Source organism: Lonchura striata, chromosome 2 (assembly GCF_046129695.1).
Source record: "Lonchura striata isolate bLonStr1 chromosome 2, bLonStr1.mat, whole genome shotgun sequence".
Classification (NCBI taxonomy): Eukaryota; Metazoa; Chordata; class Aves; order Passeriformes; family Estrildidae; genus Lonchura; species Lonchura striata.
Window position 1 is genome coordinate 65,718,342 of NC_134604.1, and position 27,500 is coordinate 65,745,841.

Sequence of the window (27,500 nt, forward strand, 5' to 3'; positions counted from 1 at the left end):
ATGCAAAAACCTCCAGTGCTCACCACCAGCGGGACATTGCCTTTCTCGAGGCAAAGCAGCCCCAGCAAGTCCCAACGCCCTAGTTTTATTTCTGAATGTGACATGATACGGTATGGGATATCACTTTGGTCAGTGGGATCAGCTGTCCCAGCCATGTCCCCTCCCAGCTCCTTGTGCACCTCCAGCCCTCTCACTCGTGGGGTGAGGAGCAGAAAAGGCCCTTACCCAGTGTAAACAATGCTCAACAGTAACTAAAACATCACTGTGCTATCAGCACAGTTTTCATTACAAATCTGAAACAGTCCCATACCACCTAGTATGCAGAGAATTATGTGTCCAAGGCAAGCACAGTACACTGGGCTGGGATGTCACTTTGGGGGAAAAACAGAGAAGACTTACATGGGTGCATCCCTTGCTGGGGGAAAACAAAAAAAAATGGAGAATGATATGCTCTTTATGCATACTTCTTTCTACAATTTTGAATAAAAGTGGAAAGCTGGATTTCTAGGGTCAGTAAATATCTCTGAGACCTCTAAGTAAAGTATGGCATCTCTGCATGCAGTTTGCAGGATGAGGACTTGTTCCTATTAGCAGTCAGTCCCCTTGCTGAAGTAGCAGTAGTTTCAGTGCTGTGATAATTGTTGATGCTCATGCCTGGTGGGATTGTTTTTGTCCTAAGTTTGAGCAGGAAGCTACATGTTTTTCCCTGTGTTGAACAACATGATTGCCTTTTGAGTGCTAATAAATGGAAACAGGAAATGTCAGAAGCTCCTGTGCTGCCTTAATTCAGTCCCTTGAAATTTACATTTACATACCATTTTCAAGCATTCTGTTCATACTGATTTTTTTGCCTGAACAGTGTTTCTTTCAGTGTCTGAGCTGCAGACCTCTTCAAACTAGTCCTGGAGTCATGGATTTTATAAAATGTTCATTCATAAATGGAAAAGGAAAACCCAGTACTAACATAGTCAAAATGGCACCTTATGTATTCAAAATGGCAGAAAAAGTAGCTTGGACATACTTGCACCAACATGTAAGCAAATGACCTTTAATAAATCTCCTGACTTAGTAGTGTCTCTGGATAAATAGATCAGTTGTTCTCTGCATGCACCAGTTCTTTTACCTGACACATGATGATGATCAGGTAAAATGGTAATCAGGTAAAAAGTTGAGTTGTGGTGATTTACTTATAAAAGCAAAATATATATTTAGTAAAAACCTTTATGGTGATGGCATGCCAGTAAAAGACTTTCAGCTCCAAGTGGGTTCTACAACTATTTTCTTTGTGTGCAAATAGACGTTATTGTCTGTTTCCCAGGAATAATTTATTCAGATTAATTGCCAATGACCGGGCTTGTTAGACAACTCCATCTAAGCCAGAGACATGTGTAGTTAATGAATAGAGAAAGCTTTTTGAAGGTGTGATTCATCTGACCTACTTTGCCTGGCTGTTCTAGCATGAGATGACTCACACCCTAGGAGGTGCCAGTTTCTCTCCCTTGGGTAGAAAGCAAGCTGAAGATAAGTGGCTTGTAGATAGATGCCTGCATTCCTTTACTGCCATCTCACCCTTGTCATCTTTTTACTGGTGTATCTGATTGTTGTGCCAATTAGGCAGTTTGCTGACAGCCCACCAACCACTCTCATTTAGCAGTCATGAAGAAGAGATTTTTACTTTACAGAGTAAATTGAATCATCCATGTCCATAAGGGGTCTGTTCCTAATATACCTACTGATTCTCAATGATTGTGGATGTAGGACTGTGAAATCTTTCAAATTTTTTTTTCTGACTGTAATGACAGTCAGCTCAAATCTGACTCTATATTGTTTGGATCAAGATTCAGTACACATTTTGGTCGGGAAATGTCATGCAAATGTTTCTGGGAGAGAGAGAGAAGACATATAATACCGCAGTGTATTTCTTATTAGACAAAGAGGTCTTAAAGACATATTTATGCATGTCAGCTACTTAGTAATGTTGATGGAATTGTATGTTACTTCAGCTTGTGAGATTTCATTTCCTGTGGCTTTCCTTGCCAGGAAAGCTGCAGCATTTTCCCAGCACACTGCTGACTGCAAGTGTCAGGAGTCTGGAGATTTCAATACTGTTCGTGCTCTTCCATGTGGTGCCCCTTCACTATGCAATATTGTTTCTGCTTTGTTCATAGATTCTGAAGGCATCTGTCCATTTTAACTTCTACAGGACTGAGTAAAGATCTGCCATACTATAGAGCTGATGCCCTAGAGCTGATTCTTGCCCTGAGCTTCTCCTGAGTTTCTCTCTTGACTATAGAAAATTGTTTCAGGCAGCCTTTTGCCTGATACATGTTCCAGATATCCAGACCTGGGTAGCAAAACATACAGGAAAATGGTTTTCATCCTAAGTGGCTGCCATTGTCAAGTAAAATAACACCTGCAGACAGCCTTAAAAAGAAATTTAGTGGGGTTTTTTTATTTTGTAGTTTCAATCAGAGCCTTCTTATCTAAACTGCATATTTTTTTTTTTCGCATTTTCTTCACAAGAGCTTTTTCCTTATGCTTAGTATGCTAGGATGTGGTTAGGTTCTCATGATAACTTAAATGTGAGGTTTCAGAATTTACAGGCTTTCTTCTGTGATGACTGTAAATTGTCCATTGACATGGAGAACATTTATAGGCCTTGAATAGTCTATTTATGCCTAACACATATGAGGTTGCAGGTAAAAAGTGCAGTGCAGTCCCTCCAAGCAAAGACCAAGTCTCTGGGCAGGTAGCTAGCTATACATAGCTGCATTAAATTCACACTAACAGATACGTGGCATGACCTTCACTTCTTATCACAATTAGAAATAACTCCAGAAATGCAAAATACTCGGATACATTAAGCCCTAGCAATACTTACCAAGCCACTTGAAGTGATTTATTTCTACATCCCTTCTCTGTCTGGGCAGGGATTGCATTTTCCTGAATATATATTGCCTAAAATGGAGTGGCTTCACTCTGGATGTATTCTGGGTGCTACTGGACTATTAAATGCTTAACAACAATTATATTTTTTTAAAAAACTGTTTTTTGTTGCTGCATGGAAGAAAGACTTTCTGTCAGTGTAGCAATTACAGTGTGACACTTGACAATTTACCATTTCTGTACATGTATTCGTCAGAACAAAATATAATTGGAATTTGGCTTCTAGTTTTGTTAATGGTGCAGAAAAAAAAATCTAATGAAAGAAATTTTGTATATAGTCTTGAAATGGTAACAGGAATTGAAAACTGGAAACACTGGATTTAAAGAGCTTATTCTTCCTGTGTTTTCCCTCTGCATCTGAGCACTTAGTTAAGATTTCTTTGAAAACAAAACCAATTTCATTTTGATACAGCTCAGCTCTGGTTACAGGTTTGCCTGTTTCTAATTTTCAGTGTTATTTCCTTTAAAAAAATCCCTTCTTAGTGCTCACTGTCATCATAATTTCCTCTTTTCCAAGCTCTGAGAAGTTAATAGAAATCTGCTTTGCAGAAACCTTATCTATTTGTGTTGAAATGATAGCAGCAGTGTAGTAAGATTTTATCTTTCTTCTTCCTAGCCATCTGCCTCCTTTATTTGGAGTGGGAGAAAACAGGCAACAGCAATCAGATTTCCTTTAGTTTTCCTACATCTAAAGCTTTTTGAGTCATGCTTCAAGGGTATCTTTGGCTGGGTTTCACCTTATCCTTTTTGTCTCTTGTACTGTCATTAAGCTACCAGTACTGTCATTATTTTTTTGCTAATGTGTCCCGTGTCTAATTTAATGTTGGTAAAGAGCAATGGAGCAAGAAGGGCTTGGAAGCCCCACCTCTCCCCCACTATTCAAGATGTCTGCCTAGTGTTCTCCAGTGTGTCGCTTTCACTGAAAACAAACTTGGCTTACCTTAAATTACTCTTCTTTATATTTCTTGACTATTTCAGCTCTTCAGCCCTCCTTATTCCAAGTTTACCTGTTCAACTCCCTGTGAGTGGTTGGTTTGCTTCTGCAGTTTGCAGTTGAAATCTGTTGCTTCAAGCTATGAAAAAGAAGTGTCACCAGCTGATTGTGAGCACAAGGAGTGCCAGAGGTGATGTAATCAATATCTGTCATCAGAGCTTTGATTTCTCAGACGTTAGATAATTATTTATTGAAGAGCATTTCTCATGTACATGTTCAGAGAATTTGTATCTGTGTTGACAATGGCAACTCTCCTTTAAACACCCCTCCCCCCCAAATATTACAGCCTAATAATTTTCTCTTTTGTATGTCTTAATAAATTAGACTAAGTTTTCAAAGACACCAGTCATCATATTGGTATTATAAAGCATTTCCCAAAGGGCCTCCTTTGTAGAGTTTGTGCTCTCAGTTCTTTTGGAATATCTTATTTTGGGCAATAAAACATTGTGGTACCCAAGAACCATTGACTATTTTTTTGAAATGCTTGCTTTCCAAACTTAGCTTTAAAAGACAAAACCACAAACTGCCTCTGCATTTTCATGCATTGTGTTTTTTGCTTACACATATCCTGGTGTGTGTCACAGGCACATTCTTCTTTCTTTCAGAATTTTTCATAGAGAAGCACAGAGGGAAGAAAGAGAAAACAATTTCTATTTCTGCTCCTTGTTTTCCCATGTGGAATGTGCTTGGAGAATTGTTTACCTGGGGTGATTGCTTGATTGGATTCTGGTGAGGATTGTTTGAGCCTGATGGCCAGTCCAATCCACCTGTGGCTGGACTCTTGCCAGAAGGTCACGAGTTGTAAGTTAGTTAGATAAGGTAGTTAGAAAAAGTAGGTAGGTCATTTTAGTATCTCCTTTAAATAGTATATTAATGTACTATAGTATAGTTATAATAAAGAAATCATTCAGCCTTCTGAACTGGAGTCAGACATCATCATTTATTCCCACCGGGTTCACCTGGATTTACAATAGGTGTGGTATGACTTCCTGAGACCACACAGGCAGGAGCATTTCTCTGTAGACATTTCCTCAGAGAACCAGGCTGTTAGCATGAATATGGTCAATAACTTATCAGTAATGTCCTCTTGATGTGATCAAGATCATAGGGTTCATTTTAAGACATTAAACTACCATCTGGCCAATTTAAGGGATGAGAGTTGCCCAGCACCTTGTCTGAAGCATGCCAGGTGGGTTGTGCTCTTGTCAAAATCCCCTGCTACCTTCTGCTTCTGATCATACTTTTCAAGGCAGAAAAAAACTAGTTTTTATCATACCTTTCAGCTTTATGGCTGACCAGTACACAGGTTGGGCAAAATATATATTTTCCTAAACATGGTAGCTAGAGGGCCTGTATTTTTTTTAACACTTATCTTACTTTAATTAGTCACTTTCTTTTCTGATAGTCATAAAACATAATTTATTTTGATCAGATTTTATATGGGTGCAATTTAGGAAATGACTATTAATCATTGAGAAGTAAGTCAAAATGAAGAACTAATTCAGAATTTCAAATAGCACATCTCTCAAATATACTCATTGGGTATCTTCTTTTAGATTAAAAAACTAGGGTCAATGTCCTCTCTACATTTTTTTAATTCTGATGGACAGCTAGAAAATTATTATATTTAAGGAAATGTCTGTCTTGGGTTTTTGTGGAAGTAGTTTTATTTGCAAAGTATTAATGCTTCATTGTTTTCAAAGCAGTAGTCGTAACCACTGTTGTAACCATTTTTCAACACATTTAAGAATGGACAAGATAATGTAACTACATAGAAATGACCAATAGATCTGTAGCTTCTGAATCAATCTTCTGAATTTTTTTCTGCTTTTAATAATAGGGCTAGTACAAGAGCTTGTGTAGTAATTGACTTCTTTTAATACTGCAGGCAGATGCTTGAAAGCTCAATATCTGAACTGAGAAACACTGTAACAGAACTGGAAAAAAGTCTTAACAGTGTTGAAAATGAAGGTAAGTGAATTACAACAGTCTTTCTAATTGATTAGCAAACACGGATAAATAATTATTTTAGGAAGGACCTACAGGGCTCAGATTTTTATTTAGAAATTTAAATTTTCTCTTTTCAAACATGGCTATTATATCTGTGGTGCTTCAGATGTGAAATTAAGAAATACTATGTGTGGCCATGCTAGCTTTTTTTGGTTAATTATTAATGAAACTATGAATAACATAAATTCACAGAGTTGGTTAATATTCTGACCACAGTAAGCTTAGTGAAAATATCCCTTGATTTATATTTTCAAGCTCTTTTATATGCAAAGATGCTTATTATGAGGATTGCTAAGTGAAGACTTTCTCAGTCTCTGGTTAGTCATAAGGAACAGTTTTTAAAAATGCTCTTGCTTAAAATGACATGAACTAATCTGGGAAATATAATAATTCTGTTTTTAAGATCATGAATGGAAAACCAGATATGAGACACAAGTAGAATTGAAAAAACACCTGGAAAGGCAGATTAATATTCTTTGACATAAGGTGGAGCTTATTCATGGAAATCCAGCAGGTAGAAATTGATATTCATAACTTTTAAAATAGAATTAGTGATTATTAGAGATGTTGAAATCATATCAAAAGGTCACAATTTTCTGCTTATTTATAGATAAACTGTTGATTTTTCACACCTTTGATAAAATGCCTGTGGTAAGTACTGTGACATTTAGTTGGCTTAACAACAAATCACAGTCTAGTTGGAAAACTCATATTTCTTTTTTCATGAAAGAAATAGCAGTAGCCTGTTCCAGAAGGAAAACAAAATCACTTCTGCTTATATTTTTATTGTTTCATATATGCAATTGCTTATAAAATATTCAGTAAAATCCTTATGTAGGAAGTACATAAAACCTGAATATTGGGAAGAGTTATGTAGTGAAATATTTTCCTGAGAGAAGGTTTTGTAATTGAATCTGCAGTCAGGCTTGTGAGATGGAATACCTGGACTAGATCTATGAATAAATGGGAAGACATTAAACTTCATGGAGGCATTTAGTCTTTGAGAAATCTCATAGTAAAAAATGGCTTCAGTTGTGAGCAAGTGGAATTCCAGATGTTTGTCTTCCTGTCCTATCACTGGGCACTGTTGAGAAGAGCCTGGCTGCCTCTTCTTTATTCCTTCCCATCACAAATTTATACACCTTGATAAGAACCCCTGGGCTGAACAGTTGTGGATCTCTCAGCCTTTCCTCATCCTTCAGGTGCTCTGGTCTCTTAATCGTCTTCATAGCCCCGTGCTGGATGTTGGACTTGTTCCAAGAGTTCCATATCATTCTTGTACTGAAGAGTCAAGAACTGAACCCAGCATGGCTGCTGCATCTCACAAGTGCTAATATAAGGCTTGGGTTACCTCCCTTGACCTGCTGGCAGCTCAGGAACCACAGGCCACCCTTGCTGTGAGAGTGCATTGATTTCATGGGGTCACCTTGCTCACCAGGACCTCAAAGTCATCATCTCCCAGGCTGCTTCCCAGCCAGTCAGCTCCAGCATATACTGGTGCCTAGGATTATTTGCCTCCAGAGGCAGGACTGCATTTATACTCTACATGATTCCTCTCTGCCTGTTTCTGCAGCTTCTTGAGGCCCCTCTGCATGGCAACACAATCCTCTGTTGTATCAATCAATAATCCCAGTTTTGTATCAACTGTGATAACCTAGATGAATAGTTGGAGTAACATTTTACATAATATAGTCACAGTCACTTCATTTTACAGTAAATTTTTGCATTATTGAAGGAAGTATCTGTTTTCATTTTTTAAATTTTATTCCTTAATGCACTCATGCTTCATGTCCTTTATTTCAACACAGGTAAAATATTTTTTCTGCAATCTTGAGGAGAAAATGCCAAGGAAAAACCCCAGCAAATATTGTGGAGATTCTGTCTTCTAAGGTCATAAATGAAGTAAAAAGATCATTGTAGATTCAGAACTGCTTTTTCATTAGCCTGTCATCTGCTGAAATATTGGACAACTTTTCTGCTTCTTATCCACCTTTAGGAATACGGAAGGTAGATAAAGATGTGATAATGCCTTGTAACACATTGTGATAATGAACATTATGAAGCAGGGCTGTTGTGATTTTTATTCCTGTTGCTTATACTTACAGAAGTGCTACCATCTGACTTTTTTGGTGCTTCAGAATCTGAAGATTGTTGGGACTTTAGTGACCCTAGAAGAGGCTGCATGCTCTGTTAATAGGAAGGATAATTATCTGCTGTAAGCAGGGTGTGAATAACAAATTGTTTTTTCTGATCTGACTTTCAAACAGTCAACATTTTTGCCAGTTTTAATGTTGTCCTAGAGACCATGGTGTTTTGTAGGTAGGCAAGACTTTTTTTCTTTAGCAGCCAGTTAAAAAGAGAACAAAATCTTCCTCATCCCACTTTCCTGTTTCACTGAGTTCATCTGAAAATACAGCTGGGATTATGTTCAAAGAAAAATCTCGAAGACAGAACACTGATCTAGAATGTTTACAGCAAAGTCTGGTTTGGATGATTATTCCTGTCAGTCTGTAAAGCACAGACTGGCGTGCATAGCTACAGTATCACAAGTATTTATTTCCATCCAATTGCCAGTACTCTCCTAACCAATCTAATTACACCTTGCCAGGCACTCCAGGAGGCATTACCAGCGAGATAATCTCCAACCCAGTACATTTCTAATCCCTGCTATGCACTGCACTGCCTGCTCACCAATTAGCTGTGGTTCTGAGAGGTTTGACTGACTGTTCCCACAAAGGGAAGAATGTCAGCCCGACTGAAAGGTTCATCCTGCCAGAAGGAGTCTACAAGAGAGCTTGAGGACTCCTAGGCTCATTTAGTGAAGCCTGGGAAAGTCTGGAGCCCATGTTCTAGGCCATGCAATTTCAAGTCCTTACTTCATTCTTCCACCTTAGAGTTAACAAATCCTGTTTGCTAATCAGAAAGGGAAGAGCTTTAAGGATTTAATGAAATGTTATTTTCTTGTTTTGGTTTTGGGAGATGGAAAGAGCAGAAAAATATTAAGGTATTATGTGGGCTTTGCTGTTCTTTTTTTTTTTTTTTAGCTGAAGCCATTAGAAAAGTGTTTATTTACAGATACTCTTGGAGAATGAAGAGCTGCTTTACTTTATATATATATAATTTTAGAGGATAAAATGGTAAAAATACACAAAATTTTTGTGGTGTTCAAGCATTTAGATTTGTTAAATATCTTTTGGGGTTTTTGAGAGTTGTTCGGGGGACTAGGGGAGAATATTTAACTTCTTCACAGATGAGAATAAAGAGCAGATGAGAGTGATAGAAAAACAAAGAGTTTTCAGCCAGTCATCAGTATACATTTGCTCAAAGTAAAAATGATGAGAGTGGGTATATAAATCATGGAGTGTGTGCTGTAAAATCAAAAGTACACTGTGATATTCAGCTTTCAACTTGCAGTTGCATATGAATAGGAAATATATTCCTATATAAAAATATACTTCCTAAGTGTATTGCATAGGAAAGATTTCTTCACTGAAAGGCTTGTCAAACACTGTTCCCCGGCTGCCCAGGGAAGTGGTTGAGTCACTGTCTCTGCAGGTATTTAAAAGAGAAGTATTGTGGTGCTTGGCAACATGGATTAGTGGTAGACATGGGACTGCTGGGTTCATGGTTGGACTTGATGATCCCAAAAAGGTTGATTCTGTGATTGTGTGAAGCTCTATGAAAAGACTAAAAAGTGGTTCTTTCAGCAAGAGGATAGAATTCCTACAATGTGGCAACAGTAGACAGTAGATTTGCAGTAGATTTTGTTTTGAGCAATGTATTTAGAAAATTAAATATTATTTTCAAGTATTTATAACCTGTCTTTCCAAGAAACTTAGAATTATAATTAGGGTTATTAGAAGGACCTCTAACAATTCAGCTATATTTAACAGAGTTATCTCAAAGATGCTAAAGAGATTTAGCTCACTCAATCTAGTTATTTAAGGTCCTGCCATAGTGAATAGAGGGAGAAAAACATCTCTATAGAGTAATTCAACCTATTTACATATAGGTAGCATAAAATATTTTCTTAATATCAAGCACTACAGGCAAAATAAAAAAAAAAAAATAGATATTAGTCATCAGGGACCTGGCAGTCAGCAAGCTAAAAAAACCTGAATGAAAGAGAAGAATACAAATGCAAATTTTGGAGTGATGAACAAGGAAGCACAGAGGATTTTCTGTGTTGAAAAAATTGCAGTAATTGTTGCAGATGGCTTGCACTATTTTTGCTTTAGAATTAGAATTGAACTGAAGAATAATTTCTTTCTATTAAAAACACCCCTACACCATTTATATATACAGTTATTCTGAAGTCCTTATACTGATATGAGAATCCTTTTTTTTTTTTTTTTAATTCAGAAAAATTAGGTAGATATCACATAGCAATAAATGCAGAACCAATACCCAATACCTTGAACACAGAAATTCTTACTGCCAGGGTCTAGAAAATAATTTTTGTGTACTGAGGGCAGATTAAAAATAACAGTGACAAGCACAAGGGAGTTCCAACAGTGAAAACTGTTTAGTCAGTAATTTCCTTTATGTCCCAATGAAAAATACAAATGTCATACAGGACTTCAGAAATAATTACAGAAGGAATGCATTCTCTCTAAAGTATAACAAGATGTGAATTTTACTTGGGTCTTTTAAACATGCTGCTTTCATTTGTTTGCATTTTTTCATAAAATGAGTTTTGGTAAAATACATATTCTCTGCTAAGCATAATTTCCCATATAAGCAGAAAGAAAACTATTCCTTTCTTTCTCACCATTTCTGCAAGAACGAATCCCTAGATAGCAGCTTTAGTATGCAAATACTGAAAAGCACACTGTGAAATCAGTTCAGAAGAGCACAGTCCTGATAGCATTGCCTTAGCAACGCTCTAGTTAAGATTAGCCCAGGAACCAGGGCTTCTGTGATAAATCACCATTTTTTTCATAATGTCGAGCACCACAGAGGAGAAAATTCTGACATAAGGGGCCAGATACTTGCTTTGCAAAGCTGCCTTTCTATAAGGACAGTGACCACAGCACTGATAGCTTTATTGCTACTGATATTGCTACAGCTATTGCAACTGATACTGCTGTCAGTTTTAAACTATAAGCAGAATGTGTGGCAGTGTCACAGTGGAGACATACGTGATTGCAATATGACAGGAAGGGAATCTTGGGTTTGTGAAAACATGCAGTGAAGACACTGTATTTCAGTAGGCGTTGATAGCTGCCTATAGGGAACTTTCGCGCTTATAGTGTCATAGGAAATGTTGACAATTCTCCTAGCAAGTGACTCTTAATGAACCTTGTTGCTCTTCCTGGGTTAATCCAGTGGCTCAATGGATAGAAGAAATCTGGTATCCTAGCTTTTCATGAAACTTGGAAATATTTTGGAGAAAGTTCTGTCACTGTCTCTGCCCTAAGCTGTTATCCTGCCTCCTCACAGACTTCCCCTTCCTACTCCTTTCATTTGACCTCAAATAAATACTTTGAATACCTCCAAGAGATCTTTTTTCTTTTCCTTGTAAAGTTGGCATTAGTTGTTCCTCCTTGTGGCCTTTCTCAAACCAGAAGACTGTTTTACTCAAATCACTTTGTGGTGTGCCCAGAGGCAGAATACACTTTGTGTTTCAAAGAAAACCATCAGAGAAAAATCTCGGAGTCAAATGACATATCTATTTGTCTGTTCTCAAGAATTCCCTAGTTCCTTGTTCTATCAATCTGAACCGCAGTACTGGAGGTCTCCGTTTTAACTTCCCCTGCCCAAGCCAGCGCACAACCCCTATGAGCATTGTGTGGAGACCACTGAAATAAGGATTTTGTTATTAGGGGAGTGAGCATCCCACCCCTGAGCACTAGTACAGCTCACTAAAGCAGTTCCACTCCGGGTCTGGTTTGGAGTCTAAGGATGATGCTGACCACAAGAGGGCACTTGGCATTTAGGCAAGTGCATGGAGCCTTTCCTCGCCGGTGCTGACGCTTTTACGCGATCCAAGTGCATGTCGCATCGAGAAATACACTGTGCTAATAATATTGAGGTATAATTTTTTATGCGATGTATAACTCGTGAATTTATTGATACAAATCTAAAATTAATTTCCATTTCAGTAAAACTAAAGATGTATAATTTGGTTTTGCTACTAATATGTTTAAAATTATATGTTAAAGGATTTAGTTATGTCACCTGATGAATGTCAACTCCTCGTGTTGGAGGGAGCGGAGCTTGTTTTCTAAACAAAACTTAATTTAATTAAAAACGTCAAGTAGATTGGCTTGCAAAAGGATTCTTGTGTTGCTTTGTTTTTTTAGCAAAACTGACGCATATCCTGCTTCTGTTCTAAATCTTTGAGAAAAATTAAAGAGGAAGCAAATTGCCATAAGGATCATTAGTCTGCATGAGCAGGGCTCTGATGAAAACAGGTTTGAACTGCTTGTTAATGCCACGGATTTGGCACCTTGTCTGTTGTGAAATGATTGTTAGAAATTGTCACCTCTCTTGCCACTGAGAGCAGGGCAAGGAAAAATCCAGAATGAGAGCAACTTGTGTGGGTGGCATTAAAATTCACTTGCAGTGTCTTTCCGTATAATTTCATTTTCTTGCAATATTATGTGTAACTTCAGTCAAGTGAAAAGAAAATAGTGGGGAAAAAGGAACTGTAGAATGGGTGTTCCCTTTGTAAAACTCTGGGCTTCATAATTGCTGGACACAAGGTTAATGTGTCTTTGCTCTGAGAGTGAATCATGATAAGCACCACAAAACTCTGTTAAGTAAAGGAAGTATTCATTTAAAATCTCAGTGTGTCTTTTAGCTCTTTACCAGCTTGCTCAGAGTGGTTTGACATGGATGATGTATTAAAAACTAAGGATCTTAAATTCAGGTTAAATGACTTAGTCAGCTTGTGTCTTCTTTTCAGGCATACAATGTCCCACTATGTAAGTCTTAGTAGAAGAACCTGTAATGAATCTATCTTTTAAAAAAGATCAGGATTCAGTTAAACTACTTCTAAAATGATTTTCTAGAACTTATGCTGGTTCATCCCGGAGTTTTATAGACAATTTTCAATTCTGGGGGAAATCTGCATAGCTGGGAAGCTCCTTCTGGTTTGCTTGAGCTCTCACTTGTTCTTGCTTTATTTTCAGTCTTTTTCATGATGTAAGAACTCTGCTAGAAGTCAGTCTTACTGTATACCTTAAGTTCTGTTTTCTGTGAACTTTTGTGTTGTTTTACAGTATTAAGTAGTAAGCTGATTATACAACCATGATCATAGATAATTGAATCTGTTTTGGTGAAGTTTCTTTCTGCATGCTTCCCACAGAATTCAGGAAAGGCAAATCCAGCTCTTAATGATTTGGCTGAGTTGATGTGCTGTTTCTCACTTCTTGATTTGTATTGATGTACAGCAGGTAAAACCTTCAGATAAACTGCTAGTTCCCCAGTAACTGCCTTGAAAGTAGGAGTGGGAGATAACTCATAATCAGTCCTGGCTAAAGTAGACCTCTAGAACCTCTCTGAAGTTTTATCCTTTAAAGTTTCTTAGTGTCTGATTTTGAAATTGAATTCTATATTGTTTGGGGTTTTGGAGAAGTCTTTTAGTTGAGTAGGAACATCTGTGTGATGAGATTTCCACAAGAACTTCAGTACTGACTTACTGAGCTCTGTGTCTTCAATTAGATTAATGGATGCAGGAATAGAAGTTCTCAGGCTGGGTTAGCTGAGTAAATTTCGTAGGTATTAGCTGTGAGAAATGCACCTAGATTGGGATTCAAACAGGCTGCATATTAGAGATGGAAAACCAATAGGAAGTTGGTAAGAAAAACCCAAGAAATATACCTGAAATCCTGACTTTGCTCCAGAAATAGACATGACCTTTCAGCCTTTCTCACTTTTTCCATCTCCCTCCATGCAAATATTTGTATTTCTGACTCATTGACAGCCTGGCTTCAAAAACTGTGTCAGAACTAGTTAAGTATGATGGTGGCAAGGGCATTCTCAGGCTATGAGATATGAGAATTCAAGCTCTCGGGGAAGCAGAGGACTAAAATGTAACTCAACTACTTTATTTCTGGGTTAAATTTTAGGCTGTTAGATAGAAGAGGCTTTCTTCCCCAACTAATATGTGTAGAACATCCTTGCCAGGTTGTGCCCTGTTAGAGGGATGACCTCTAACATGGTCAAAATGTATTGAGACTCCATGAAGGCTTTCAGCAGCAAGCCAAGCATCTCAATTCAGCTTGGTCTTATGGGCAATCACAACAGCAACAGCTCAGATGCCTCCCTGTTATTTACAAAAGCAGATGTGAAGAATGTAAGACATTGCATAGACTGCTTTATTAGCACTAAGATGTTAAATTCTGCCTGAAGTGCAATTGCAACTCCAGTCCTGCTTTGATTTTGGGCTTCACTTCCCAATCTGTAAATTTAGAGTATTTTATAGCTTTCTTATTTCACAAGGATTTTGTAATCATGGGTTTATTACAATTTGAGGTAGGTTTATTCCAGTTTATGAGGTAACTGTGTACTTTTAGTCACATTATCAACCCATTTCCGTCTGCTTGCTCATCAAAAGCAGTGTAGTGCACAGTTTGTTTGCTTGTATTTGGATAACATCCTTGCTCCAGAGCTGACTGAATGCCCAGGCATCTGCAGTGGACCAGCTGCATTGGCAACAAAAAATAGACAGTGTTTCTGAAAGGACTAATGAAAAAAAGATCTAAAAGTAGTCTACTTTGTAAGTGAAAGAACTCAAAGAAATTAGATGAGTACCATCACTGAGGAGATACCAGATTGTTGCAGCAACAGCTGCAACACAAGTCTTGCTGTCTTATATAACAATGATGGACAATCTAGTAAAGAAAATAACAGTGTGTTGTGGATTTACAAAGAAGAAATCTGGAGAACAGCATGAACTCTTGTATTTACTGTATTTGAGTTTACTGTGGTGATAGGTGGTACAAAAGATTTTGTACAAAATATATTGTCACATGTTTATAATCTTTAATGTACACTGAGGTCAAGAAGGCAAAAAAATTTTGTTTCCTAGTTCAACAGTGTTGAAGTCTTCTCTGTCTTGTTTAATTCTGTAAAGACACTGATGTTGAAATGAAAGAGCACATGACCTTAGTGGAATTAAGCCAAACCTTCTCTTTAATCTGCAGCTTACTTTTTTCTCCTTGAATTGGCCAACATTGCCTGAATTGACTGTAGGAGCCTTCTGTATTTGGATAAAGATTTTATCTGCATCCAAGGTACTTCTGCTTTAGTTAGGAAAAAAACCCTGCAACTACTCCTCAATTCTTTTAATGACTCCAGTATGCCCGTTGGTATGGTTCAATCAGGGGCAAAATACTCCTCAAAGATACAGCACTTCTCTATCTCCTTTTTTCCTTTTGAACAGTGGGAGGGGTTATTCTCTCTTGCAGCATGTTTTAAAAGTACTGTACCTTTCACCATACTCCCACAAATCTTGATTTTAACAGAAATTATCCCTATGGAAATATTCCTGAAACTCAGATTTTTTAAAATTAAAAATAAAATTTGGAGCCAGGTAAGTAACATGTTATGTAGAAAATTATGTGAAAGAATAAAAGTTGCATTAATCTTCAGATGGCAGAAAAGACTGTAGACTTAAAACAGGCAGATGTAATTTTTTTACCAGCAGCAAACATTAATAAACTCTCTGAGAAATAAACCAGATATGGATACTGGCCTTCTGGATCTGAGACTAGCATGATAAATATGGAAAAATTTTAAAATTCCCATAGAAAAAAGAAGGGGAAAATATTTGGAGAATTTTTATCTTGCTTCACTGTTTACCAGGAAAATCTGGTAAGCAAAGCATTAAGGTCATGAGAAGAAATTACTGATTAGTAAGGGAATGGTCACGTAATCAACATAGAAAGGAAAGGATTCATCTGTTTTGACTAAGGAGTTGTTTGTGTTAGAAATAAAAAAATAAATTAAAAAAAAAAAACAACAACCCAAAAAAACTTAAAACAGATAGTTATTTTGCCCAGGAGACCTGAGCAAACAAATGGAAGGACCTGACTGACCAGGAATGTAATAGTATTGATAGCAGAACCATGAAGGGATAACAAGTATTAAAGGTACACACTTGCCAGGAAAGAACAAAACAGAGATAGATGTGTTATGTAGCAGATGTGAGAGACTTTGACGATAATGTTGTTGATATTTTCTTCATCAGTTGTTTGGATGAATCAATCTTGAGGATGGATTGGAAAACAAAATTTAGTCACAATAGTACTGGGAAATAATATTGAAATGTACATTGAACAATATGATTTTCTTAAATATTAGGACACAAATATTTATTTTTCTATATGTAGCTGTCTACCTCTTAGGTCTTTTAATTCCTACTATAGGCAGTTATATCTTATTAATAGTCAGTTGAGTAAAGACATTTGTATCTAGATTTATTTGGTTGGCATCTTTAGTGGAATAATTGTGTAAGCAATGAGTCTTGAAGATGTCTCAGTACACAGTCGCCTGTAACTGCTCCAGAAGGATGTCTTATGTAACCCCTGTGTCATATCTGCCACATATGAATGTCTTGGACTCTCTAAAAGAACTCAGATGGAACTGAGCTGAGCTCTTTAGCTACTTAGCTGAATGAATCACTGCACATTATTGATTATCTTCACTATGACTCTTAGTAGGAGTTCAGCTCACATTTGGACTCTCAAATGTAGATACCCTCACCTCAGACTGATTCCAGTCAAATATGCATATAAATATCATATTTAGATGGATGAATTTGGATATAATATTATCAGACTATTCACAGAAATTGTATTGTGTGTTAGACTTGTAAATAAAGACTAAAAGTCAAGTGCTAATATTGATGAGGCACAAAACTCAATGGATAATTAACACATTTTATCAGAAAATAATAGATAAAATTATTATCTATGGGACACAATACTATTTTAGATTTTTAAGATCTACAAGAACATTGCAGAAAATCCAGTCAAAAAACCTGTCAGATTAAGTGATCATTAATTCATTCACTTTAAACTAAATATGTATATATTTCCTAAGTTTTAAGTAAAGGCAGAAACAATGACATGCAAGAGAAAGGAAAAAATAGCTATTGTCAGCAAGGCAGGTGTAAAAAGAAATGACAATAACTAAATCCTAAGGAAAACTCAAAGAGCTGAATGTGCTTAAAATGAGGAAAATGGGTAATCCATATCTCAGGATTCTGAAAGAACTGGTTTGTCACATCACTGATATGATAGCAAGTGGTTCTAATAAACATGTGCACATTTTGTGCACTGGAGTATAGCCCTTTTTTCAGTGAACAGATAAAGAGAGGAATAGTTGTTGCAAAATGAAATTGAAATATGGATATATTAAAAGGGCTCATGGTGCATAAACCTGTTGATATTCTGTGATAAAACAATACATTTGTTGTCACAATAAATACAGTATCTCATTCACTGTGACCTCTGATAAAGATATCATGTCGCATGGGAAGTGACTGATTAATTTGGAGAAAATGAAAATTAATATATTTGTTAGAGGAATAAAGAACTGGCAAATGGAACATGATAGCAGTGATTAGTGAAGGAGTCTGCTGGGAGAGTACAAGCAGAGGTCTTCCAGGACCAGGTTTAAGATGAACCTTCATATATAATGCATGACCTTGATACACACAGTAGAATTAGATTGTGATATCTCTCTCCTGAAACCAATTATATAATATAATTGGGACTTGGATGTGGTTTAGAAAAAGAAAGACAGTGAAGAGTAGATTATTAAAACTGTGAGTAAAATTTAATAGTGTAGACCGAAAGATTTAGAAAAGAGTAAAGAAATTATGTTATGAGAGAACTGATACAACTGCAGGGGAGTATCTGGATATTCTAGCTGATGCCTTGTCGACTGTGAACCATTATTGTGCAGCTGTGCAAAAGGAAAATGCAATCCTAAAATTTATATAGGTAAAGAAGTATCACTGATTGTTCAAGGCAGTGAGATGGCTTTTGGAGTACTGCATACTGTAGGCCAGTTCTGTTCTCTAGCCATAAGAAGGTTGAGCTCCATCCTGCTGCACAAAGGGATTACTAGGATGGTAAAATGAAAAGACAGCCTGGTGCGTGAAAGATAATTTCTGCAAGTTCAGCTTAATCATCCTAGTAAAATGAATGCAGAAAAAAGATGCTCATGTCTTCAGTCTATACATGCTGGAGACAAACAGCAGGGAGGAAGAAGAACAGTAATTTAAGTACAAGAACAAACTTGACTGACCTTGAATTGTAATAGAATCATGGAATGGTTTTGGTTGGAAGGGACCTTAAAGACCATGTATTTCCAACCTCCTGCCATGGAGAGAGACACCTTACACTAGATTGTCTTGCTCAGAGTCCCATCCAACCCTGAAGACCTCCAGGGATGGGCCTTAAATAACTTCTCTGGGCAACCTGTACCTGTGCTTCACCACCCTCACAGTAAAAAATTTCTTCCTAATATCTAATCTAAACCTGTTCTCTTGCAGTTTAAAGCCATTACCCTTTGTGCTATCACTATGTACCTTTGTAAAAAGTCCCTCTCCAGTTCTCTTGTAGGCCCTCTTCAGGTACTGGAAGATGCTATAAGGTCTCCCTAGAGCCTTCTCTTCTCCAGGCTGAGCAACCCTAGCAGTCTTGGCCTGTCTTCAGAGGAAAGCTGCTCCAGGCCTATGATTTTTGTTCCCAGAGTTGGTGCAGTTCTCCAGGTGGGGTCTCAGGAGAGCAGAGCAGAGGAGGTCAATCGCTTCCCTTGACCTCTTCACCACACTTCTGATGCAGCCCAGGAAACTGTTGACTTTCTGGACTGCAAGCCACATGGCCAGATCATGCCAAGATTTTCGTCTACCAACATCCCCAAGTCCTCCTTCTAAAGAGTGCTCTCAATCCATTCTCTGGAAAGGATGCACATTCTCCTTAGACTTCCTATTATCACTAATGTACCCATAGAAGCTTTTCTTGTTGTCCTTGGCATCCCTGGCTCTGTTTAATTCTGTCAGGGCTGTAGCTTTCCTAAACTGATCCCTAGCTGTTCAAACAATCCCTTTATTCCTCCCAGGCTACCGATCAATATTTCTACCCTCTCTTACCATTGCTAGGCTTCCTTCATGTGTTTGAATTTGTTCAGGACCTACTTGTTCATTCACACAGGCCTCCTGGCATGTTTGCCTAAATTCATCCTTGTTGTAATGCAGTGTTCCTGAACTTGGAGGGCAACTCTGTGTTAGAGATTTAATAATAATGTCTCTATGGGATGGAATGGGTCAAATTATGAATGAGATTATGAAAAACAGCTCTCTGTGTTAGTAGTAGAGGAGGACCTGCTTGGGTCCTCCAAGTGTGTGGGTGTGTTTTAATTCCATTACACAACAAGAAAAGATTTGGCCAGTGCCAGTAACCAAAAATGGACTCTGCTGCTGTTGCTCATTCCTATTGTAGACAGCATAGATGGCTGCACACCTAAGACAGTCTGTCCACAAAGTATTGCTTTCTAGCCAAATTGGTATGAGTTGCCTTTGATGTCCTATGTGGCTCTTCAACTAGCTCAGAAGCTCTTTCAGCAAGTAGTTTGAAAATGGATGTGCTGGTAAGATGTGAAATCTTCTTCCTGCTAAAGAAGAGCCATCATAGGGAATTTTGGTTAGAACAAAGGAGCAACATCTGACTGGTCAACACAAGGTGACCTTGCTTAAGATGCCAAGGAGCAGCAGTATGGAAAACTGTACCTGTGTCATTTTAACACAATGGAAATGTGCAATGCATAACTGGTAACTGTAGCATGTGGTTAATTGCTTTTGCCTTTGCTGTGCACCAGCTAGAACCATGAAAACAAAAAATGCACAGAATGACAAACATCATAATGCTTGAAGAATAAGCACTATAGTGCTAACACCTTTATAGAGAATGGAAATAGTTGTAAAACACTATTTTATTTACCTTAACCACAGGGTTCCTTAAAGAAGTTTCTTAAACAGTTAGAAGAAGAGAACAAAAGTCTCCAGAACCAGCTAAAGGACTATGAACTTAGAGTGGAACAAGAAGCAAAGGTTTGTAATCACTCTATCCCTCTAGACTATAAAAGCTGTTATGTTGTGTGGCAAACAGATTGTTTGTGAAGCACACAATAGAATAGTTCCAAAAAATGTGCCACTGGAAAAAGGCTCTGCTGTATATCTGACTCTTCTGTATGATTCAGATTTGAAAATTTGTGCTTAATGATAGCCTATATCTCATTTAACTGTAGGCTTACCACAAAATTAATGATGAACGGTGCTTGTACCTCTCGGAGATCTTACAGGTAAGAAGCATGTGTGACTCAGTAACTTTTAATGCTTTTTCGATATAACAATGGTATCTTTAATACCATTAGATCAGGGTGTTTTATTACTTCATTTGTATACCAAATATCTTACAAAAGCTGCTTTTGAAAAATTTTAAGAGCCGTAAATTGAAAGATCATACAGTTTATTTATTTGAAATACTTTTTTTGCTTTTGTATCAATTGGAGTTTCAGTGTTCCCTAGCATGGTAAAGTGCCCATAACTGAGAAAACTGAAGCAATTTTCAGATGCTTGGCCATCCGTTAGTCACAAGACTGCTATGCAGTTGAACAGAACAGAAGCAAATTGTCAGCAGTAGTAACAGACACCTTAAGTAGTAATTCCTCCTTTTTATATCTCCTTTTTTATTTTAAAGATAAACTATCCAACCAGCTCAGAATTAAATACAACATATATTTCCATTAACTTTATAAAGCAGGTATAAAACACCTTGTTTTGGTGAAATCACAGGTTAAATTTTATTGATGCAAATTATGTAATACATGAAATTTTATACTACAAACTGGAGAAACCTGTAAAGAAATCTGTAAAGATTTATAGTACTTCTTATTCTGGAAAAGCTCTAAATTCCTAAATAATGTAAAAGTAACAGCTTAGTGTGATATTCAATAATTGCTGCCACTAAGTCCCTTTCATAACTAACTGGGGTAAAAGCCTGTAATTAGAATGTGTTTGCACAGTGGGCAACTGATTCCCTTACATGGTTCATTGCTACTTTGGGAAATCTAAAAGAATTGCTTAAATGAACTTTCCAGCATGAAACCAAGAAAAAGCCTGGGAAATGCTCATGATAACTGTTAATATCTTTACATTAGCAGTGAAACTGAGAACTTCTGGAGGAAGAAGGGAAATAAAAGCAGATTTTATTACTGAACATGCTAGCAAGAGGAGTGCTGATATTCAGTTCCCTATAAAAACACTTAAATATGCATAGGACATAATTTGAAGTGAGGTATATGCACTGGCATGTTGCATAGTGAGGCACTGGGGTCTAGGATTTTGCCATCAACACTCAAGGTAGTTAGTACATTATATTTTCAGCAATTAATTATTTACTCTCATGATTTAAGTTTCATATGAGAGCAAAATAGTCATCCTCAGATTAATATTCCTATATTTAGTTCTCTAAACATCAAATAACCATTCTAAAGTAGTTGTAGAGGAATCCTCTGTAATCTATGAAGAAAGAATCATGTGCAAAGTATCACATCTGTTTTAGGTCAAGATAAAATTAATTTCCCTAGGGACTTTTCTGTCTCTTCTCCTGAGCTCTAAGCAGAGCAGAAGTGAGTAGTTTAGATTAAACATCTACCTTGCATATTGCTGATCTGAGCAGGGCAGTCACCCCCACATCCCAGTTGCTGCGTGCAGTTTTGAGCACCTCAGTCTAAGAAGGGCATCCAACTACGCAAGTGTGTCCCAGGGAGAGTGAACAATGTGGTCTGGCCTCAAGGGCAGATTTATGAGAAGCAGCTGAGGTCACTTGGTTGGTTCAGCTGGGATGAGAGAAGGCTGAGGGGTGACCCCATTGCTGAGCAGTGACCTCATTCCACACTACACCTTCCTCCACGGGCCGTAGGAGGGGCAGGTGTTGATCTCTTCTCCATGGTGACCAGTGATAGAACATGAGGAAAGGGAATCAAGCTGTGTCAGGGGAAGTGTAGATTGAAGGTTAGGAAAAGGGTCTTCATTGAAAGGGTGGTCAGCCACTGGATCATGATCCCCAGGGAATTGGTCATAGCACTAAACCTGTCAGACTTCAAGGAGCAATTGGATGACACTCTTTAATTTTAGGTAGTCCTGCGAAGAGCAGGAAGGTGGAATTGATGATCTTTATGGATCCCTTCCAACTTGATATGGAACTTGAATCATAGTAAACCACTATGATTCTGTGGTTTACTGTTGATTTCAAAAGGATCAGTGGTTTATCTGTTCCCTTCAGGTCTTTTTTTGCCATGACTTTGATTTGACTTTTATATTACTTTAAAATCTGGGTATGTTAAAATCTGCCTTCTCTTTTAACAGTTCACTTTAACAACAGAGGCAGAAGTAGCCGTACATTCAGTACAGACTCTTTCAATGGTACTAAAATATCAATGTTCTAGTCTGCGCAGTGATATTGGCTGCTGTTGAGTTAGAAGGATTTACCATAGGCTAACAATTTGTATATATTGCACATATATATATACATATATATATACCACAAGGTACTGCTGTCCTGTGACAACAGTGTATCCTAGTGACACTCTCTTATGAATACAGTGTTCTTTTTAGGCTTTGTTTTCTGTCATTATGTTGGTGATTTTCTTATAGCTGACAATAAGGGAAAAAAATCATAGCATGGAAGTTTTCTACAGGTAGGTATTAAAAAATACTGGGTATGTTAGGTTTTTCCTGCTTTGGTTTGGATCCCTCCTGAAGCCTGTGGCAGAAGCAGAAGACAAAGATGCTTCTGAGCAGCCATTAGTTTTAATTACCTTTTTATTACAGAGTGCCTTTCTGCTTTTTTTGTTGTATTTACAAAATATATTTTTCTTTTGAGAGCTTTTGAAGATTGTCTTGTCTGGTCCATAAGGACGTAGTCAGTTTTAAATTATAGTTTTAAAATAAATTAAAAATTTCACAGAACTCATGCTAGAGGCACCAATGGTTTCTGGTGTATTATTGTTTGGGGTTTTTTTTTGTTTTGATTTCAATCTGGCAAACATTGGTTTGGGATTTGGAGTTCACAGATCTTAAAGGCACTCTCTGGGGATGTTCAGAAATCAGTTTGAGAGGCAAGCAAATAAGAACTACAGTGGTTCTTTAAAAAGGCCATTCTTTCAGGCCAGATTTTTGCTACAAACTGTTGATAGCATAGTGGAATCTGACTTGCGACTGGGATTTCTTTGCAAAAAAGGCCCAGGGTTATAGATTGCTACATCTGGAAAGCTGCTTGTACAACAATGGGTAATTTTTGTTGGGATAGGCCTGGAGTAAACTGTACCAGCAAAAACAGTGCTATGGATAATAATAATATATACTGGTACTCTATATTCATATAAATTACAAAACCAGTGACGGCAACCTTGGCATTGCTCCTTCCTCATATGTCACAGAATCACATCTCCTCAGATATGATAAGATGATAAATTATACTAGCCATCATCTTCAATACTGGAGTTCCTCAGTTACAAAAATTTCTTGCCTTCAGTAAAGTAAATCTGTGCAAATCCTGTTTACTTCTGTAACTGTGATTTGCGTTAGTATTTAACTTGTTTTGTAAAAATTTGGCTATTGCAGATCTCAGTTAAACCTAAAACTGTTGAAAGGAAAAAAACAGATACTCTGACCGGCAAGGGAGAAAAACAGATACTGAGGTAAATTTCCTTTATATTCCCTGTTTTCTGGTTGATTATTTTTTGCTAAGTACTGTTTTGAACACTGAGGTAAATTTCCTTTATATTCCCTGTTTTCTGGTTGATTATTTTTTGCTAAGTACTGTTTTGAACATTGCGACTTTCTCTTCATGATAAATATCACAGCATAAACCCACTGACAAAGCATTACTCAACATAAATCTTGATATTGCTTTTCATCAGTTTTATTTAATGCAAATGTTGAAAATACTTATGTTTAAATCACTGTTTAACAGACTTCTGTTTAGTTATATGGGTTAGAAATACAAATTTGAAAAAAGTCTACCTGCTCTGAGATACATAGAAATAAAATTAATTTCTGATTGTAATACTTGTGGATAAGCTTGAAATTTAAGGAGATTTATTTTTTTAACTGAATTGAATATGTTAAGAATAGGAAGTGTGAAGAAGATAGGAAGCATATGTGAAAAGTTTGTTGGACCCAGTCACCTGCCTCCAGTGGCCATAAACAGATGCCTACAAAAGTGTGGAAGCAAGCAGATATAATACTTAATTTTGAAACTTTCCCAGATAATTTATATTTGAAAACTTCCTAAGATAGTATGGTTTCTATCTATTTAGTGTCTCACATTAAATACTCTTCCACAAACCCACTTACCAATATTATTAAAATGAGCATATACAATATATATTGGAATAATCTAAAAATGTAATGAGTATATTATAAACATGATATTATGTAGACCTATTTGCTTACCAGCCTTTTCCTTTTGTTCAGTGTAAGCACAGAATCACAGGATTTCATAAATTGGAATAGTGAATCTTGATGTTCCAAGAGAGAATATTAGTAGAATATGAATTAATGCAGTACAATATGAATTCAGTTCTATAACTGAAGTTTCTCAATACATAAAAAGCACTGTGTGGGTTTGAAGTGCCCCATATGCCACTGCATCACTTTTGACCCCAGTGATATTTAGCGTGGTTCCTAAGGAGAAGGTCAGAAAACTAGAACCAGGAGAATTCACTGCCTCTGCAGTGAGATTAAATATCATTAGCCAGACATGGAGGTTTGCTGAGGGTTAGCACTGATCTGTGATTATCAGATATTATTATTTTTACAATATATTTTAGTAGACCATTACTTACCCTGACAGTATGTTTTTGTAATTTTCTTTATATCAAACAAAAGAAAATAAAGTGTCCTGTAACTGCTGAAGATGTGTGGGTATAACAAAATATCCCCTTTCAATCCATTTTCCCTAAGAGAACTTTTTTTTACTTTTCAATGTTCTTTAAACATGAAGATCATTTTTCATCCTTTAAATTATCCTTAGTATATAAGGACCTAGTTCTCAGATGATTGACTTTTATACCAAATTACACAGAACTTTAAGGACAAACTTCAATCTTTGCTGGCAACATGGATGTAAGAGTGGGGATTTGGCATAGTTTGTGTTTTAAGAAAATACTAAAATATAAGTATGTACCTCATGAACATCACAAGGTAATTACAGCCATTGTTATAGTATTCCTTTTTAATTATGTTTTTATTTATAGTCTGGGGTTTGTTTGTTCAAGCTGATATTAATGAGAAATAATTTAATTAAAATAAAAGAAGACATGGATGTTCTTGAGAGTAATTTGAAAACTTTCTGTCTAGAGTTCTTACCTCACCTTTGTTGCCCTTTTACAAAATACCGACATTAGAATTCAAATTATACTAAGTAGTTATTTTATGCTTGTTTTAACTATAGGAACAGGTACAGAAACCCAACCTGTGTATTAAATGAACACTGAAAACAATTTTGGGTAGTAGTTGTGAAGACTAATGTGGATTCTTTGCTCTTTTTTTGCTAAGGTTGGTATTAAATGTGCGAGTTGGTATAGAGATCAGTGTCTGTCAGCACAGAAAGTCTTTAATTCTCAGTAACCAGAGTTCCAACAACTAATTGTTGATGCATTCAGTTTCCTGGCCATCCAAAACACAAGCAAGTTCAGCAGAGGTTCTTTCTGTGGTTATTACAGGACAAGAAGATAGGCTAGCTGACAGTTGGGAACAACATGGATGTCTTGATGGCCCATATCTCTGATGCAATTTGAGCAGCCAATTTATTGTCATTCTGACCCCGCTGTTACACTGAGACTTATAATGGGGCTAATTAGCTCAGTTTCAACACTGCACTGCTGCAGCTACCTGGCTTCTAAGTCTGTAAGACTAACTGGTTTTGAGTGGAAGAGGTTTTGCTGCCCGCGGAATTCCACACGGGCATTTTCTAATTTGTTCACCTGTATCTACAGTTTAATCAATTGATTATGAGTAATCAACTGATTTGAATTTGAATAATTGATTATTGAGCACACTGGGGCCTTGGATTGTGAGCTTCCAACTCTGAGTAGAAGTACCTCCATATCTGCATGGGCACAGTTCTCACTTCAAGACCAAGACTGCTTGTAAGAGCTGGAACAAAGGATGTGTCAATCCCAAGACTAGTGAGCCCTAGGTTGACTTTGTTGCCTCTTTCCCCACAAATTTGCAACTTGCACAGATACCATCATCATAGCTTCTGTCACATGTCTGGGTATCATGACAAATACAACAATGTCATGCTGTGATATATTTTCCTTCAAAATGCCTTTGCTTGAGAAAGACACTGAAGCTCTGTATATTGTTAGAGTATGTAAAGTGCTGTCTTTCCTCTGCAGTAATGAACAGGAAGAGAAACAAAGGGACATTGCATAGGAGCAGAAAGGCAGGCTTGGTCAGGAGAATGACCCTCCCAGCTTGTGGAAGCACCATTTTTCCTCTGGAGATTTCTTTACATTCCCACAGATTTTGTAGAAGATCAAGATAAAGCTATAGCTGGTTTCATATAGATGGTGTATGTATCCATGATGAGTACCACTTCAAAAGTCTGCTGGCAGCATCTCCTGCAGGCATTTCTAGTGATCATGGGGTTCAAGAGCCTGGCTTTCCAGAGTGGAATACCTGTAACTACATCTACATGAAGTGTTTTCCTCTTTTCTTGTGGGAATTCTTTAACTGATAAAAATGTTTCTGTAGCCAGTTATCACTCTCCTAGAGCCCATACTTAGTATTCTGTTCATGTTCTTCAAATGACATCACTTAGATAACAGGAATCATCAGATGAAAATTGAGTTTGTAGAATAATTAGATGCTCTGCTAACCTGCGAACCTAGAAATATACTTGTTTTTTTCCTTTCTCAGGTTTATTAATTCGCAGTAGTAATCAGATATGCAAATATAGAAAGCATGCACATTTTTAGCCATCAAAATGTACAGACAATGTGACATTTGCTGACTAACTTCATCCATTTTATTTCAGAGGAAGACACAGTGTTCCAGGAAACCCGAAGATGGTTAATCCTCAAAAACTATAAATTAAAAAGACTGTAGGAGTGAGCCAGCTTCCACAGCTAAAACACTGATTTAATATTAATGCCAAGAACTTCCAGTCACTTTTTAAAAAATTTAATTTGACTGAAAGTTTCTAAATTGAAAATGAAAGTATTTGTGTCTTATTGCAATGCCAGATCCAGATTGGAATGTCTTCTTGGATGCCTTAGTGTAAGTGTTCCTCTGCCTAATGGAATTGCTCTTCTAGTTGCCATCTTTGTACTGGTGATCTCCGACCCTTTCCATTCTGCTTCACATCAGTGATTCTGAGTGTGAGAGAGTTGGAAAATTTGGAAAATATTTAATGTATTATACACTGTGTAGATCTTTGAACTATGCAGCCATGGAAAACAAACAAACCTCTAGCATTTTTGGCCACTCAATCCAAGAAGAAGGCAGACTGATGTAACC

The 27,500-nt window shown here is 37.1% G+C and overlaps 1 protein-coding gene across 1 annotated transcript; it reads left to right on the plus strand.

The window, feature by feature from the left end:
• Window positions 1–27,121, plus strand: LOC110476715 (coiled-coil domain-containing protein 169). The gene is given in 8 exon segments (XM_077790881.1): window positions 1–110; window positions 5,829–5,911; window positions 6,354–6,464; window positions 6,561–6,601; window positions 19,920–20,018; window positions 20,216–20,269; window positions 23,595–23,671; window positions 27,019–27,121. Coding segments are annotated over 8 exon segments (678 nt in total).
• The last annotated feature ends 379 nt before the right edge of the window (window positions 27,122–27,500 follow it).